Genomic DNA, 16,611 nt, shown 5'->3' with positions numbered 1-16,611 from the left:
ACAGTCGAGGCAAGTTGTTTGGATTAGATGTGGTGAGAAAAAAAGAAAAAGAAAAGAGAAGTCAGTAATCCAAACAAAGATGTCATACCATTTCTTTTTAGTTTTTTATCTTGTGTTGTCACAGTTATTGTCGAAGAGAAAAGCTCAAACAATAATCCAGCAGGCCAGTCTTATAATTTTATAAGTGTGCATGTGGCTCCCACCTTGTGCCACATGCAGAAGATGGGAGCTTATTTTAAGCCACTTACACAAGAGTTTTATTCCGAACAGCAGGACGAAATGTGCCCCCATTGTCAGAAAATAACATTTCTTATAAAGCTTATAAAATGGTCCAAACAGAGCCGTGATTACGGCTCAGTATTTCACAGGTAAACTTGATCATTGTGGATATAAATAGTCGGCAAAAAGAAGTTGCTTTAACTTTTTTTGTTTGGATAATCTGCACGATTTATCAGACTTAGTCACGTTGATGCAACAACTGAAAGCGTGACAGGCGAAGGAGGAAACTGGCTGAGGTGTAGCATGTGACGGTGACAATAATTATGTTCTGTCTGCTTCTATTCTTAGTGAGACAGAAAATGGGCTTATCATTTGTTTAAAGGCACAAAAAAAGAAGCATCTGGTGTCCGGTCTGCAGCGCCCATTTTGCGAGACGTGGCTTCTTGTGGGCAGTGAAATGCTGCGCCGTGACTTGTTGCACTGCGTGATCGAGTCTTGAACATGCATGTTGTGTAATTTATTGTACAGACGATTACTTCTCAGTTATGGATAACGTTCTGAAACGCAGTACCTGTTGTGTTAAAGCTGTCGGTGCATTGTTAATGCAATGTTAATGCTTTTCTTGCTTCAAAATAATAATATTAAAAAAAATAAAACATCTGGACTGCAGTCTTGTCTTTTTCTTTGAATGCTTGAACAAATGTCTGCTCTCGACAATAAACACAGTGCAGTTTTGAATCTCTCAGAGAGGACGGCTGGGATTCGTGCTCAGCAGCTCAGAATTTTAGGGCAGGCTAGTAAAAAACAAAAAAGTAAAGACCTTGAATTCCTTAAAGAAATGTGTATCACCCAGTGTTTGTCATACCAGAGCATCTTATGTGAAAAAATGACTCAAATGTAGCCGTTTTGGTCAAACCGTTTGGTTATGAGCTAACTTATCCAAAGTATGTGTGTGGGGATGACTCTCAGCTTCGAACACATTAAATTTCAGCTCAATATCTGTTAAATTAACTGAATTATATCTTTTTTTGTCATTAGTTGTGCTGGCCATCTTGAGTCGGGCTGAATCCAAAAGTTACTCGGTTGTAGGGATACATCAGACGATTACTTCCTGAGTGTTTCATTAAAACTTGTGCTTCATGAGATATTTTGGTAACAGAGAAGCACACACAGAAAACATACAAATACAGGACTTGAAAGGAGAGCAATCATCTGAAAAACAGAGATTTTCCAAGATTAAAGGAGCACATTAATTTTAAAATGACTCAGATGTTTTCTATGACTTTTAACAGGAAAAAGGTCACTAAGTCAGCGAGTTGGGTTTTTTTCTGAACAGTCCCATTTTATTTGTGGCTCTTATTCTAATAGTGAACAGGGTGGGGGTTGGACTAAAATCCCCATGCATTGACTGATTGACGCATTTTGTTGCACATAACAATTTCATCAAATGAATCCAATTATACTCAACATGTGGCAATTACACTCTCTTGCGGCTCTTTTTTCACTCAGAAATGTGCCACTTGAATCTCAGAGGTATTTAATTTATGCCTGCAATCTGAGAAATTCTTATTCCTGTCCCCACCTGGACTTTAAATTGCCTTCCTCCCCGAACTACAATTTATCTCCAGACGACGGTTGTGACAATGAGACTTTTAGTGAATGCTGATTTTTAGCTTAAAGGCGTTGCACCAGTTCCGTGTGTGAGTGTGTATTTGTGTCTGTGTATTTGGCTTTCAACTGATACCCCAGACGAAGTCTTGCCTTATCTCTGCAGAAAAGCTCAGCTAACTAATGACTCTGACACACACACACTGTCTGTTTAAGCACGCTCAATACACAAGAATTTGTTTTTTTTGTTGTTTTTTTTTCAAAAGGACTTCCAGTTTGATCTGATGAAATAAACTAATTGGAAATCTATGCCTTAAGTGCTTATAAAACCTTACTTTCATGTAAAATGATCTGCAGGCAAAGTTTAGACTTATCAGAAAAGATTATCCTGCAGGTTGTGTTAGTGGTCTGCAGTTTGGGACATTTGTTTAAATCGGTAATGAACTTATTAACGTGACATAGATGCACAAGAAAAGATGAATTATGAGCTAAAATCCTCAGTAATTGTTTACCAGATGCAAGATTTTATACATCGTTATCCTTGTTGTTTAAAATCATTATATAAATATCGAATTATTTTTTTCTTTCTTTTTCACTGCAGCATTAATACACTCCCATAATGCATCTGGTTTGCAGGCCATCAAAATAATGTGTGATCAGTTCACTTTATTTGTTTTGCGCCAGTTCAGAACAGCATTTATGCTGCTTTCCAGAAGAATTTGCTTTTTCCTATTTAAGTCAGATTGCATACATAAGTAACATAAGTCTACTTACAGTCTGATTCATCCATTTTCTGCACCTGCCCGGTCCTGTTCAGGGTCATGGAGGGGGAGTGGGATTTGGTTCATATCCCTCCCAGCAGGAGAGAGGAGAAACAACGGTGAACACGCACTCCTACGATCAATTCAGATCCTCCAGGTAACCTAACCTGCAGGTTTTTGGACTGTGGGAGGAACCGGAGTACTGGAGACAACTCGCACATGCAACTAAATGGCATTAGCAAACACAAAAATAGCTATAACTCAGTCCAACTTGCAGATACTGGGCTCAGATCTGATGAGGTCACAGCTGAGAGTCATCCTGAATGTTTTCTCCCAGCACTGCCACAGTATCTCACAATATCCCAGGAGATAATATTTAATGCCATTTACAAGGTTTTGGGTCAAAATAGCTATAATTCTGTCCCTTGTCATCATAAGATGATCTTACTGTGGCATAAAAGGTGGCAGGCGGTATATATTCCTTCAGGTAATCCAAGGCCTGTAGTCATATTTGTGCATCTTTCATTTGTAGCCTCGACCTTCATCGTGATCTAACCTGTAAAAAATTCAGCTCCTCTTTCATAAATCTGATACATTTCCCAGTTGACGGAAAGTGTCTAATTGCATGTTGCAAAATATCAAGGTTTATTGCTCAGCTTACATAAATTAGACATAAATTAGACATTAGCCCACCACTGGAAATGATTTGGATATCAGAGAAAAAAAAAAATCTATGAAGGATTTTGTAAATTAGGCTGCAGAAGCTGTCTATAAGGATCATTTAATGGGTACTTAATTGATTAAAAACCCATCAGTTGACCAAGTTCTCATTGATTACTTAATAAATTGTGCATTTCAGCAGTAGCTAAACAAGTCCTTCTTTGATTTTTTTCTCCTAATGAGAAATCCGCTCTGAAAAGTCAAGTGGAGGAAAGCGTCTCCTCTCAGAGGAAGGCTGGATTCTCTCAAATTGGTTACATATGTTCCTTACCATATTCTATATTTGTGTCTTCTAAATATAAATTTTTAACACGGAAACATTGAATCAGAAAAAGAAAAAAACAACTTTCACATTAACACATTATTCTTATTCTTATGCTAATTTAAGCCTTGATGAATAAGTCTAATCCTGGCTGCCTAACAGCGGGCGTTTAATAACATTTAATAAAGGTGGTGTTCTTATCACAAACTGCTGAAGAGGAAATAAAATGGTGACAATAAGAACAAAGACATGCTCCCTCCCTCATGCTTTTCCTTTGTGACCCCGGGACTGGATTTGCTTTATTAAAAGTTAAACAGCTTTTGTCACTCATGAAAAGAGTTGTTTGGTTATTTAATGTATGCTACTGTTGAGGAGCCATCTTCTTATTAGAGCTGGCAGCGTGATTAGTTCTGTCAGAGTGATTATTATCAAGAGTTTGTTGACTGTCGCCTCTTCCTGTCAGACAGAGCTCACCTTCAGAGTGTTTGTCTTGAAGCTCTCCTAAGCTCGGCTAAACTCAAACTCATCCACCGGAAACATCAACAGTGACCTCGTGTTTTATAGGTCAAGGGAGCTGTCTGGTGGAGAGGAGGTTTTGGTGAGGACGTTGGAACATGCTTTACTGCTAAAAGAAGTTCACAAAGAAAAAAAAATAGAAGTTTGCATGAAAACATGTTATACTTTTCAGCTTCTTCAGCTGATTTTCACTGAAAGATAGGGTAATTATTTGTTCAAGGTTTAATATCTGCATGTTCTGAACATCAGATGCTGTAAAACTGCAGACTGACAGAAAACTGGTAAAAAAGAAAAGTTGAGAAAGTGACACAGCAGACTGTGAAACAGCTAAAACCCCTCAGTGGACCCAGTTCATACTTTGTGGAGTGAAAAGCCAAGTTATCAGTCTCGGCTGTCTGGGGACGCTGCACATTGGATCTTGCAGGACTATTCTTTCAGATAGTTTCACACCGTTTGTTATCGCAGACTTCAGTCTGATCAGAGCAAATCCTTCATAAAGTCCCAAACTTCAAGGGCTAAAACAAGGCAATATATTTTGTTCACAACTGTGCCAAATCCAATTTGAGTCTTCCAGGCCTTATTACCTCAGGATCTCCGTGCTGTTACAGAGCAGTATTTTCCTCAGGCAATTTCACACCTGATGAATGGCTTGTTGACCCTCATCATCTAACTGCGAGGAACATCAGATTTTGCTGGCGAGCTTCTCAGCACGTCAGGAAGAAGTGGACACAGACGTTCAGGTGTGGCACTGCGGTGAAAGTCCCGCGGAAAAGGCCAGAAAAACAGAAGGCGCAGAAGGAAGGCATCTGCTCCAACGTCTGTGCCATTAAATGAATGAATGAGGCAGACCTCTGAGTCCTGCAAACCTGCCATCCAACTCATCCCGGTCAGTGCTGACCAATAAGCTGCCTCTGTCTGTCAGCCAAGCAACCAGCCATCGCTGTAACAAGCCAACAGGGTGCAGTTTGTTTTAATTTCTTCTCTTCTGTGCACAGCCAGCGCCTGGCGGTTCAAAAACGGGCCCCAACTTGGACGCTTGCAGGTTTAAATCACAGGAGATATCGCTTACTCCGTGTATTTCCACCAGGCTTTCACTCAGCAGAACTGCTGGGCACCGGCACCACCCTGTCAGGTAATATTCCCATCCATCCATCCGATTTCATTACCCCGTCCTCCCGCCAGTGCTTCGCGTTGCACTTCCCACCTCTGCTCAGTAAAAGATAGGCTGTCAAAGTTTCATTATCAAGCCTCTGTAACTACTATTTCACACGAGGCCGAGCTCTGCGGAGGCGAGATAAAAACCGCGTCTGTTTTGTTTCTGACAGAGTGCGCAGACAGCAACACATTCTTTAAAGTTGAGGGAACCTTTGATGGAAAAGCGTGAATGAGTGACCTTTTATTCTACAGACGGCAAACCTGTAATAAACTTTTCTCATCTTCAGAGTCTGCTGCGAACGGAGTAAACCAAATACTCTGCTTGCTGAGCCCTGCTGGACTTTCTGATGACTATATTTACATTCAGCACGTCTGCGGTGCTGCATTTACACACCCATTTTATTCGTTACAATGCAGACAAAAAAAAAGTAATTTTCTAAATCTTTAGAAGGAGAAAACACTGTCTAAAACTGATGCTGCTTTTCATTTACTGCATTGTAGAGAAACTGGTTTTACTCCTCAAGTTATGTTCTGTCAGGGGATGTTTTTGTGGCCCTTAATATTTCGGCAGGTGTTGAAACATTCAAAAACTGATTTTTAGCCTTCACTTTCCATTATTCTCCAGTCATAGTGTTTGTTTGCTACACTCGTGCTCCCTCCTGGTGAGATTAGTTTTCTGTTGTCAGTTGTTTTTTTTTTTGTTTTTTTTTATTTATATGTGAGTTAGTCTGTTGGCATGCAGAGTTTTTTTGTGTGCAAAGATGATGTTAAAGCAGCTTGTTAAACTCAAGCTCCCAAAAGGGACAAGTGGAAACCCCATGTTTGCCTCAAGCAATGTTGCCTCATTTTGTTCTTTATTGAAGAATTTTAGGCACAAATTTATACAATGACTAATTAATCAAAAACCATGATCCCATTTGCTTTTATTGTACCAACACTAAGTGGCACACAGTATTCATTAGGAAACAATGGGATGCTGTGTAATGACTGCAGTTTTTTTTTATAAAACAAAATATTCAGAGTGGATTTTTTTTTAACAGTTTAAATTGCTTTTTAGATTTGGGCCCATTTGACTGAAATAAAGGTAAAAAAAAAATAAATGTGGAGAATTATTACATATTTTCATGTTGAATTAAACTGCACTGCACCGGAATAATAACTCATTTCTACATATTTTTATTCTAAAACATTTTTTTGCTCCATGAAAAATACTAGATATTAAGATGACATTTTTCCAGCTCATTATTCTTATTTTTTGTTTGTTTGTTTTCTGTTGTACCATGCATACATAGTTATTCATATTTTGGCTGCTTATAGGAAATAAAATATGCATGTTAGGGGAAACAAATCAAAATCTCAGCCATGAAAGTTGCCTAGACTTTTGTTTAGTTATTTAAATATTGTGAACTGTCTACATGATCTCAAACAAAATGATACAACCACAGTACAAGTGGTGTTAATTGAAACATAACTCAGAAGAAGAAGAAGTGGGATGATATGGAAACATGACTGAGGGGGACGACCTATATGGGTGTATTTTAGAAGTTTGAATGAGTTTTTTCAGGAGGACATCCAGGACTCACCTCTTTAAAAAATGGAGGTTGTAAAGGAACTTGATGGAAAATGGAGTTACATAATACTATACAATCAAAATGTAAATTCAAACCTGTGAAGAATAGCCATGATCAGAAAGGAATTTGGGAGATTGCAGCTACAGCTCCCATTATAATATCCCTCCATCTGTGTCAGTTCTGCAGCATCAAGAGAAGATACGAGGACTAATAACATATTTGCAATTTTTATTCTTGTGCTTTTCTTGTGCAAATGTTTTCTGCCATTTCAATGCATTTTTATGGAGCTCATTTTATTCTAAGATGCTAGAAACACAGCCAAGGAGACACTTACATAACTCTCTGTAGACAGAGGGCTTAAACCGTCTGATGCACAGAGGCAGAAATGTGCAAAGATCATTTCATCCGTGCTCATAATTCTCCCAAGCCTCTGTCATCTGGAAATAATTAAAATGTGTACGGACATAAGTTCCACTTAGCCATGGATGCAAGAAGACTTTCACTCAAAATGAGAAAAAAAAATGCATTAAACATTGCAGCACAAGTTAGGAAAAATAAAAGTGGTGTAATTAAACACGAAGAAAAGAACAACACAAGTACAGACTCTTTTTAAAGCATACCAGCTGTGCATTAAAGCACAAAAAGGAGGAAACTAATCAGGATTCAGGCAGTCCTCTGGGTGCTCTTGTAGTTTCTCTTCATTGAAATCAGGGCAACATCTTCTCTGCGCCACAGGACTTGACCTCGCTGCCCGGAGGTTCTGCCAGTATGTTCCACTAAGAACTTAATCCATGCAGATCTCCACGGTGCAGGAACGGTTTAATTACTGTTATCCTTCACAGCAAGGTGTTCTCATCAGGGAGATTTCTGCATGGAGGGTGAGCTTTGGAGACAGCTAATAGTCGTGAACAGCGGTCATCAAGGGACCCAGTTACAAGTTAGGAGTTCTACCATCATTGAGACGTATGTTGCTGTCATAATGATGGGCAGCAGATAGACTCCAAAGTGTTGATACAAGAACCACACACACACGCACATACAAGCAAAGGCGAAAAATTCTACATGTTTTATTAACAAGGTTTACAAGATGAGAGAACGGATGCTGCAAAATCAACAGTAATAGGCTTAGATTTGACTTTTTTTTTCCACAACTTGACCCTTGTTTGTTTTCCAGGAGTCCAAGAAGGTAAGCAGAGAGAGGTGGAGGTGGAGAGTGGGCAGGCAGGTGAGTTTCAGGCAAACACTTTTCTCAAATCAATCAGTGTCAGAATTGAGGAGGTCCAAGTTTTTAAGGATCATGAGTAGGAGAGGAAGCAACCAATCGAGTTGTCCTCATAATGAAGGTAAAACTGGCAAGGAGCAAACAGGATCAGAGGTAAGTAATATTCTCGGAAGGAACACTCAGAAACACATGATCTGTGTAAATGTGTGCCAACTAATTAATCAATTATACAGCAGATGATAGATAACTGGACATCAGGACGTGCTGAGCAGCTCCGACTAGACAAAAATGAGGAAAAGAGAGATCCTTTCAGTTGCTTCTTTCTGTATTTTCTGTTTCTCATCATTCATATTCATAACAAACAAAAATAACATCTCCTCTTACTTTTGTAAATGCTTAGGTAATGCATTAATTTCCCTTTGTTTCCTGTGGAGATGCAGCTGAAGTTGATGCTAAAATTGACCAAACTATCTCTAGATTAGTAGTTGACAAGTTTCCGCTCATGTCTTTCTGTCTGGACTGTAAATGTTCTCCCCATGCCTGTTCTCTTGACGCGCTCCAGTTTCCCGTCATATTTCATAAGTACGCATGCTGAGTTCATTTTTAGTTCTAAATCAAGCAAAGAAGTGTGTGCATGGTTCTGTTTTTGCTGGCATTTTATTTGTGGTTTTCTTAATCAGCACTTAATAAAAAGAACCACCGATGTTGGTTTCAAGAGCCTGGAGTTAAACTGTGCATATAAATTTGGTGCACAAATATCATGTTAATTTCATTACAAGAGATTAATTTGATTAGTGAACTTATTAATGATTTTCAAACTAATTTGTTTCAGAACCCCAAATGAAACCTGAGGGCTTGATTTCTGTCTTTCTTTTTAAATATGAAACTATAGTAAGAAACTAGAGAGAAGAGTTGGAGTTGATCTGTATTCCATCTTGCAGATATTTGACTAATAGTGGTGCTTCATGTCTCATAATGATCTACTTATCCCCATCCATGTGTTTTATTCTCTTTCCATAAAAGCTCTGAATGCTATTTTGGGATAATTCTTCACTTTGTTTTTGTAGTTCAGCTAGAAAATCTTATTCAGAGGTGTTCTTTTTTTCCCTTCTTTTAACTGTCTGTATAATGATCATGTGTCTAAGCACTAATAGAAGATTCCAGTCAGATTTATGTCCCTCTTAAAAAGTCAAATGCATACTCTATCAGTCCACCTCTTTGTTGTCTTGAGGACATAAAGGCCTGGAAGGCACTTAACCTTTTTGAATTTTAATGAAAATAAGATTGAAGTGATGGTTTCTGGAGGCACCACTGGGCCCTCTCCTGTGAATTTAGGTTCCTCGGCCCAGTACGGCAAGCAAACTGGGAGGAATCTGGATCCTGAGCTCAAACTACACAGCCAGATCAGGGCGGTTGTTTTATCATTTAGGGCAGCTGGCCAAATTAAAACCCATCCTTCCAAGGAGGCACTTTGAGACAATAATCCATGCCTTTGTCACCACCTGGCTGGATTACTGAAATGCACTTTACATGGGGGCTATAGGGTCCTCCATTGTGTCCAAAATGCCGCTGCACGGCTTTAAACTGGCACAAGTGAATGCACTCCACTGGCTGTCTGTGTATTTTAGGATCGTTGGATTCGGTTGTATTCATTTACTCGCCGACGAGGAGACAAGTTAAGCACAGTAGTACAGAGAAGTGGTCCCTCACAGCTCATTTTTAAGCACAACCAACGTTACTACAAGGTGAATTATTGTTTTCCTGAACTTTGTTTCACCCCCGTGAACCCAATTATAACACTGTGGGGTGCAGTCAGGAATAGCTTATCTCCTCTTCGGAATGTGACAGTTTTTAATACCTGGAAACTCCCGTCCTGTGCAGATGTACTACAAGGTTCTCGTCACGTGCAGTTTCACGACTTCATTAGTCAGTGTTGGAGGGCAACAAGTATTCATTTTGTATTAAAGGCCTACCATAAAGATCATTTTCATTTTAATCACAAAAATCTTTTATTTGCTTTTCCTGAGCTGCTGCGGCCCTACAAAACCACCCTCTCTCAGATCAGCTGACCAGCTGCTCCTGAGGGTCCCCGAACCTGCGCTTAAGCCGAGGGGAGGGCATCGAGCTTTTAGTGCAGCAGCTCCTAAACTGTGGAACGAACTGAGACAGGCCTCTTCATTATCTGTTCTTAAAACCCACTCATTTTCATCGGTTTTCCTCTGTGATTTTGCATTTCAGACGTAAATTAAAAATACTAAGCAAAGTGGCTGAGTTCCATTAACATGCGCTAAAGATGACTGGTAATTACATGAATTTACATGAAAACACTACTTGCTTTGTAATTGGAAATGTGCATAAAATAAGGTCAGAATGATTACTTTGAATAAAAGTGTGTGCGGTGTTTTAGTAAAAACAGAATGGAATAGTCTTTTTTTAACACTTATTTGTATAATTTAAATGTGTCTAAAAGTGAAAAATTTTCACAGAAATGTATTTGTACTGATTTTTTTCAGTACTGAAAAACAAACCAAGTAAACGCTCTAGTGTGGGAGAACATTTTTCATAATTGCAGCCATTTTAAGATGCAAAAACACCACACAGAGTGGAGATTTCTACCAGAGTGGAAGTTAGAGACGTTCTTCAAAGCCCCTGATAAATTTCCCTCATACTAAATTTGTAAATATTCCTTTAAAAAATGAATGTGAGACAGCCTCTTGGAGCTGGAAAGAGTTGATGTCTATTTTTGGCTCTGGGAGTGAGCGGCTCAAGCAGCTTCTGTCACTGTTGGGCCTGTTTCTGTGTGTATTTGTACATATGTATGTGTGTGGACGATGGGGGCCTGGCTGGTTTCGCGCCTGACTTGGCATTACCGTCTCCCCGTCTCTCTCTCTCTTGCAGTCTCACAGAGCAGACAGATGGTAAAGACTTCCCCCACTAAGAAACCAACACACACCAGGTAAAGACGCAGAGCATAAGAACTTCCTTGGCGCCCACTGACTCGTCTCTCCGTCCAACAGTGAGTCATCGAGCACGGCAGCTTCTCCAAAAGACAAAAACAACAACAACAGCAACAACAAAAAAAATGCCTGTGTTTGTGGGCAAATCTGGGCGCCAGCATGTTTTGATAAATTACCTCCAGTCAGCAAGCCGGAGCACAACACCTGCTGCTCTTTTCTTGTCGCACACCTCAGGAGCCCCAGAGCGAGCGCAGCTTCAGAAAGCTGCTCATCTTTCATCCGGCAGCCCCGGAGCAGTTCACATTATAAAAACATGTCAGGGGTGGCAGCCCCTCATCACTGCTTGAGGTGTTAATTTGCACTTTGAAGCAAAAAATTGCTGCTGGATTCCTTTTAGATACGCAAATAAAAAGGATCAGACCTGCTGGGTTTCAATCTTTCAGCCATAACACGAGAGGAGGACAATCAGGCATCTTTTCAAAATAAGATGCAGCACAACAAGAGGTCATGCTGAGATGATCTCAGTCGACACACAGCGTGGGTGGGCAGCCGAGGATTAATGCATGTGAGACGTGGGGGGGGGGGGGCACTTTCTGGACTCAGCCAGGTCAGGCACATGCTGAACTATTAGCTGATTTGTCCACAAAAATGCATTTATTGAGCTTCATTCTGAAACTGGAGGTTGTTGTTGTTTCAAGTTGAATTTTTTGAGATTTAAATTCATGCAAAAATATAAACTGGCATCTTTCGTTTGAGTTCTGCATGAAGTTTTTTTTGCTAAACTTGAAAATTTTATGACACAGTTCGGTCATTTTTCACGTTTCTCACCAGTTCGTTTGGTCAGAAGCGTTCCTACGTTATCTTACAAAGACCTTTAATTATTTGAGATTTTATGCTCGCATTTGTCGTCGGTGCTGGAATGTGAGATAAATTTTAACTTTGAAAAGGTCTGAAAGAAACTCTTGATCCTAAAAATGTGAAGGCTGTCAGTCAGTTGCCATGTTGAGTAAAATGTGTTGTTTTCAGATAAAGAAAACAGAAGTTTTGACTTGGTTTCACATGAAAATCCTAAAAGAAACTTTGCCTAGTTCATAGTTTGTTTGATGTACAAAAAAATTAAACATTTAAAAGTGCAAGTAAAAAAACAACTAAGCAGCTTTTAGCTTTCTGTGGAAATCCAGCTCTCCTTGTAGTCTCTGGAGCAGTTAGTTGTTTTCTCTGAACAGGATCGGCTCACATACAGATCTGAGGAGACAGAGACGAAGACAAACTTCCTGTAATTTATTGCAAAAATAAAACAGGCGTTCCTTGAAGGTGCATGTCGCCCGTCGCTCTACGTATCAAAGATCTTGAACGATCTGTAAGAAGTCAGAGTGTGTTGGCGATGACTCTCAGTGACCATCGCGCTACGTTTGAGCTTAACAGCTGTAAAACAAACTGAGTTAGAGCCATTTTTGTGTTTGATAGGGTTGATTACATGTGGCAGCCATTTTGGATCAGTCATCAGTTGCATCCAAAGATTACCTGCCAGACAGGTTTCATTCAAATCTGTCTAGCAGGTAATGATATTTTGCTAACAGAGACAAATGAGCACATACCCACACACAGGCAATTGCATTCTTGCCCGCAGCGGGCGATAATACTTTTGTTAACTTTGGGTGCTGTAAAAAACGATGTAAGTTGTTGTTTTCAGACTCCACGGGCTGATTTCCAACATTGTGCCACTAATTAGAATTATTTTTTTTAAATAGTTAAATAGAATTTTAAAGTCAAAAACAGCTTCTTGTGGGTTTGCAGCTGATCAAAAACAAAAAGTAGTCTGAATCACAAAAAAGCCCTTACCTTGTATTTAATAACACAATAAAAAAAAAGACCTTCAAAACTAAATGAGTGTAGCTCAAGAGCACCAGACAAAAGCCCAAAATAAAATAAAATAAAAATGAGAACAAAAACTTTATCTGGAACCTTTTAGCAGCTCGCAGAAAAAAAAATATGCTCCCCCCCGAGGCTCTTTAACCAAAGACAGAAACCTTGTAAGCGCTGAAATCTGCAAGGGCCCTGACTAAAAGGGCCCTGTCTGCAAACTACTATTCAAATTATAAAATGAATTAATAAATTGTATGGGAGACATTTTAGGTATGCAAATGCTTTAACTACGAGTTATCGTTTGAAATCACTGCAGCTGCTGTTTGTGCCACTCGTGCGTTAATGTTTTGGAAGTAGTTTGGGTTGATTGGTTCTTACAAATCATGAAACAGAGGGAAAGGACAAGTGTCTGCAGAGTATGACATTATTGATTAAATCAAAACAAAACAAGTATATATATAAAAAAGACAAAGTTTAATCAAAACAGAGGAACTTTGTTTTAAAAGTACATTTAAACTGCATCATTCCAATACTTTGCAAATGATTGTGCACCACTTGTACACAGGTTTTCCATCTTTACTGATAAACGTTAGGCTTTTGAAGCCCTCCTTCCTCTTTTCTTTGTTTTCTGAAAGCGTGGAGAAATTCAGTTTTTACAGCAGATGACGGCCATGACACGCAGGGATGCAAATTTACAGATTTGTTTTGCAGAAAATAACTGAATGTACAAGAAAATGACTCAGCTGAGAAAAAAAAAAACAAGCAAAAAAAAAAAAAAAACCACCCACAGCTCCCTCCATGTTATCTAAGCGTCATCGGGTTTGTCTGCTGGCGGCCCACAAGGCTGAAGCATCTTTTCCATTAAGTTGAAGCGAACACGCGCCTTGCTCTCGTTCTCAGCAACAGAGAAGTAGTTGAGCAGGTCAAAGTGTCCCATGTAGGAGCAATAAGAGTCACGGTGCTGGTTGACCAGCCACTCCCACTTGCTGGTGTCAGCATGTCCCGTACCGATGTACTTCGACTGGAGATGTTCCAGCTGGCTGTGGATGTTGTACCGGTCTGTCATTCTTACTCAAGACAAGTTTGTCAGAGTCTGGATGGGAAAGGATGAAAAGAGAAACGCACATTAGCACTGACGCACAAGAGCAGACGACATATCGAAACACAAATGTCTAAAGCTTGTCTAAAAATACGGTAATGATGCATCTGAGATCACTCCTTTCAGTCTTTTTTCCTGAAACTTACAACAATGATCTATCACTTGCCGACACACATGCTTGCGTTTTTTCATGGTTTGAGTATTACAATGAATTTGTTTGGCGGCAAAAGTGTCTTTAACAGGTACAAAACACTGTTGGACAACCTACCAGGACAGAAAGCCCTTTAAAGATTTAAAACGTGTGACAGTGTGGGCTTCATCCGTTTGTCAGCATGAATGCATTTTATTTTTTGTGCGCTTTATTTTTAATTCATGCATTTTTCCCTCCTGGAACATGTCTGATTACCATGACAGTTACGTGTTAGCCTGTTAAACAAGTAGTAAAATTAAATAAAAAGGTTGAACATAAGTTTTGTTAAGAATGTTGACTTTTGTTTAAAGTCAGTGGTTTAAAAAAAGGCTGAACCACTGCCACAAATCACAGCAAAACAGACAAAAAAATAATAATTTTGCAATGTTTTTCCCTTTTAGCTGGGCTTGGACACATTGAAACAACTGTAATAACCGTGAAAATAAGTGTCTGCACCTAGTAATAGCAGAGACAGCCCTTGAGTTAGAAATACAAGCCAATAAGATTACAACACAAATTTATTGACAGAATCTGTCAGATGGCTCCAAATAGCAAATATTATTTTAAAAAACACCCTAATAGGTAAATGATATCAGATGTGACAGCGCGTTGTTCAACGCTGACAGAAGTTTGTGAAGGTTAAGAGGGCAGACTTTGTACTTATCAGCAAAGTGTTCAGTAATTCAGCCACAATGGTGAAAAAAAAAATCAATTTCAAACAGATTAATAGAAATGTTTTTATATCTAAAGTGCTAAAAAATGTAACCAGGCTGACTCTAGTTGTTTAATGGATAAAAACAATGTTTTGTAGCCTGATTTAGGTGCTTATAGATGCCACGAAACGAACAAGTCAGTAGTGGTTTAACAAACATAAACAAAGCAAAATCATAATGCTCTGGATAATGATAAATACTCAAAAAAATGTACTCGTCAGTAAAAAAAAATATGACGTATTAACTGTTACCTTTTAACTCCAACACTAAGTTTGTCTTTGCCCCTGTTACATTAACTATTAACTATGTGTTTGAGAAAATTATTTGCCTTTTTAACCTGAAAACTTGACAAAACCTGACTCCGGTAATTCAAGCGCTTTTGTCCCTGTATGCTAACATTAGCTTAGCCTGTCAGTATTAGACCCTTAAAAGTCTTTAACTTTACTATGAAGCATAAATGTCGACTTCAGTATCGTCATGTGGGTTTTCGGAAGCAAAGATACTTACATGGAGTGAAAAGAGGCCAAAAACGAAGGCAAAACTTGAGAACGAGAGTCAAAATCGTTCGAGAAACGATGGCATCCGGTGTGTTACCGCGCAAAGCGATCCGGAGAGGAACAAAAATTCGAAAACTTTGTTTCCGCAGTTTGGTGATTGCAAGCACGCAGTGATTTAGATTATTATTTTTATTTTGTTTTATTTTATTTTATTTTATTTGAGTGCAGTTTCATAAAATATGTTTTGTTAATTTTCTCTTCAATGTATAAAACCTGGCAATTATAATATTAGTATTATTTATACTCAACAAAATACATTTCCTATGTTGTGCTTTTGGCATTAATTGGAAAAAAGCAACATTTGAACCTACATAGAATCCCAGTTTATTGGCTTTTGCTCGATGTGAACACACTGTACTGTTGTCTGGCGGTAATAATTAAACTAATACTGCATTTATAATACAAATTAATTTATTGACATTGTTTTAGCAGATGTTTATCTTAAATAAATGATAATGAAGGTGTTTAGATAACTTGTCACGCTGTTTCCATATTGTGCTAAATTGCATTCATGTTCTGTAGATTTCCTGCAGTTCGAATCATTTTGTTTCCTTTGACTAATTTGTTTGATGCAGGCTGTGAGGCTGCTGTGTTGAGCCCGTTTGCTCCTAGGAGAGCTATAAGACTAATTTCCCCTCTACCTGCAGTTGGTCTCGTTCAAAGCTCTGTTGCTAGTGGCAACCATTCCCAGGTCATGAAAATATAAACTACTTCATCAGATTTGGCATCAGGAACACATTTTAAAAGAGTTTCAGAAACAGCAATAGGTGTCCACAGATCTTCTCTCTCTGACTTTTTGCACCATCTATGAGCTTCTCAGCTCTGAGAAAAAAAAAGTTCCTGAAAATCCAGCAGGTAGGGCTACTTTAATTATTATGAATTATCTGGGTTACTCAAAAATCATCAGAATAAAAAAGAAATTTAAACTATGTGTCAGTGGCATATGATTAGTAAGAAATATGTTTCTTTGTAAGTAAGAAGTGAGAAAAGATTCAACATGAACAGAGCTTTGTGGAACCCCAGAAACTTTTATTTTTACTTTGTTACAAGGGGGGAACCAAATATTTCAGCCGTCTGAAATAATCAGTTCCCCCTCTAAAACATGGGACAAAAATAATTTACCAAAAAGTCCTTAACTGTGTTTATTCCTCTGTATTATGATATTATTAGCACATTTTATTTTTAAAAGAATGAT

At 38.7% G+C, this 16,611-nt stretch overlaps 1 protein-coding gene across 1 annotated transcript; it reads right to left on the bottom strand.

Moving 5' to 3' along the window:
• Positions 1-13,312: 13,312 nt before the first annotated feature.
• Positions 13,313-15,493, bottom strand: sf3b5 (splicing factor 3b, subunit 5). The gene is made up of 2 exons (XM_017429463.3): positions 15,367-15,493; positions 13,313-13,950 (listed from the first exon to the last, which is right to left on the bottom strand). Exon 2 carries the CDS (start codon positions 13,921-13,923, stop codon positions 13,663-13,665), a length of 261 nt encoding a protein of 86 aa, XP_017284952.1. The 5' UTR covers positions 13,924-13,950; positions 15,367-15,493; the 3' UTR covers positions 13,313-13,662.
• Between the last annotated feature and the right edge of the window lie 1,118 nt (positions 15,494-16,611).

The sequence above is a fragment of the Kryptolebias marmoratus genome, linkage group LG22, assembly GCF_001649575.2.
Source record: "Kryptolebias marmoratus isolate JLee-2015 linkage group LG22, ASM164957v2, whole genome shotgun sequence".
NCBI classification, from domain to species: Eukaryota; Metazoa; Chordata; class Actinopteri; order Cyprinodontiformes; family Rivulidae; genus Kryptolebias; species Kryptolebias marmoratus.
The sequence above is the reverse complement of the archived record's forward strand: the minus strand, read 5'-3'. Positions and strand labels throughout refer to the sequence as shown.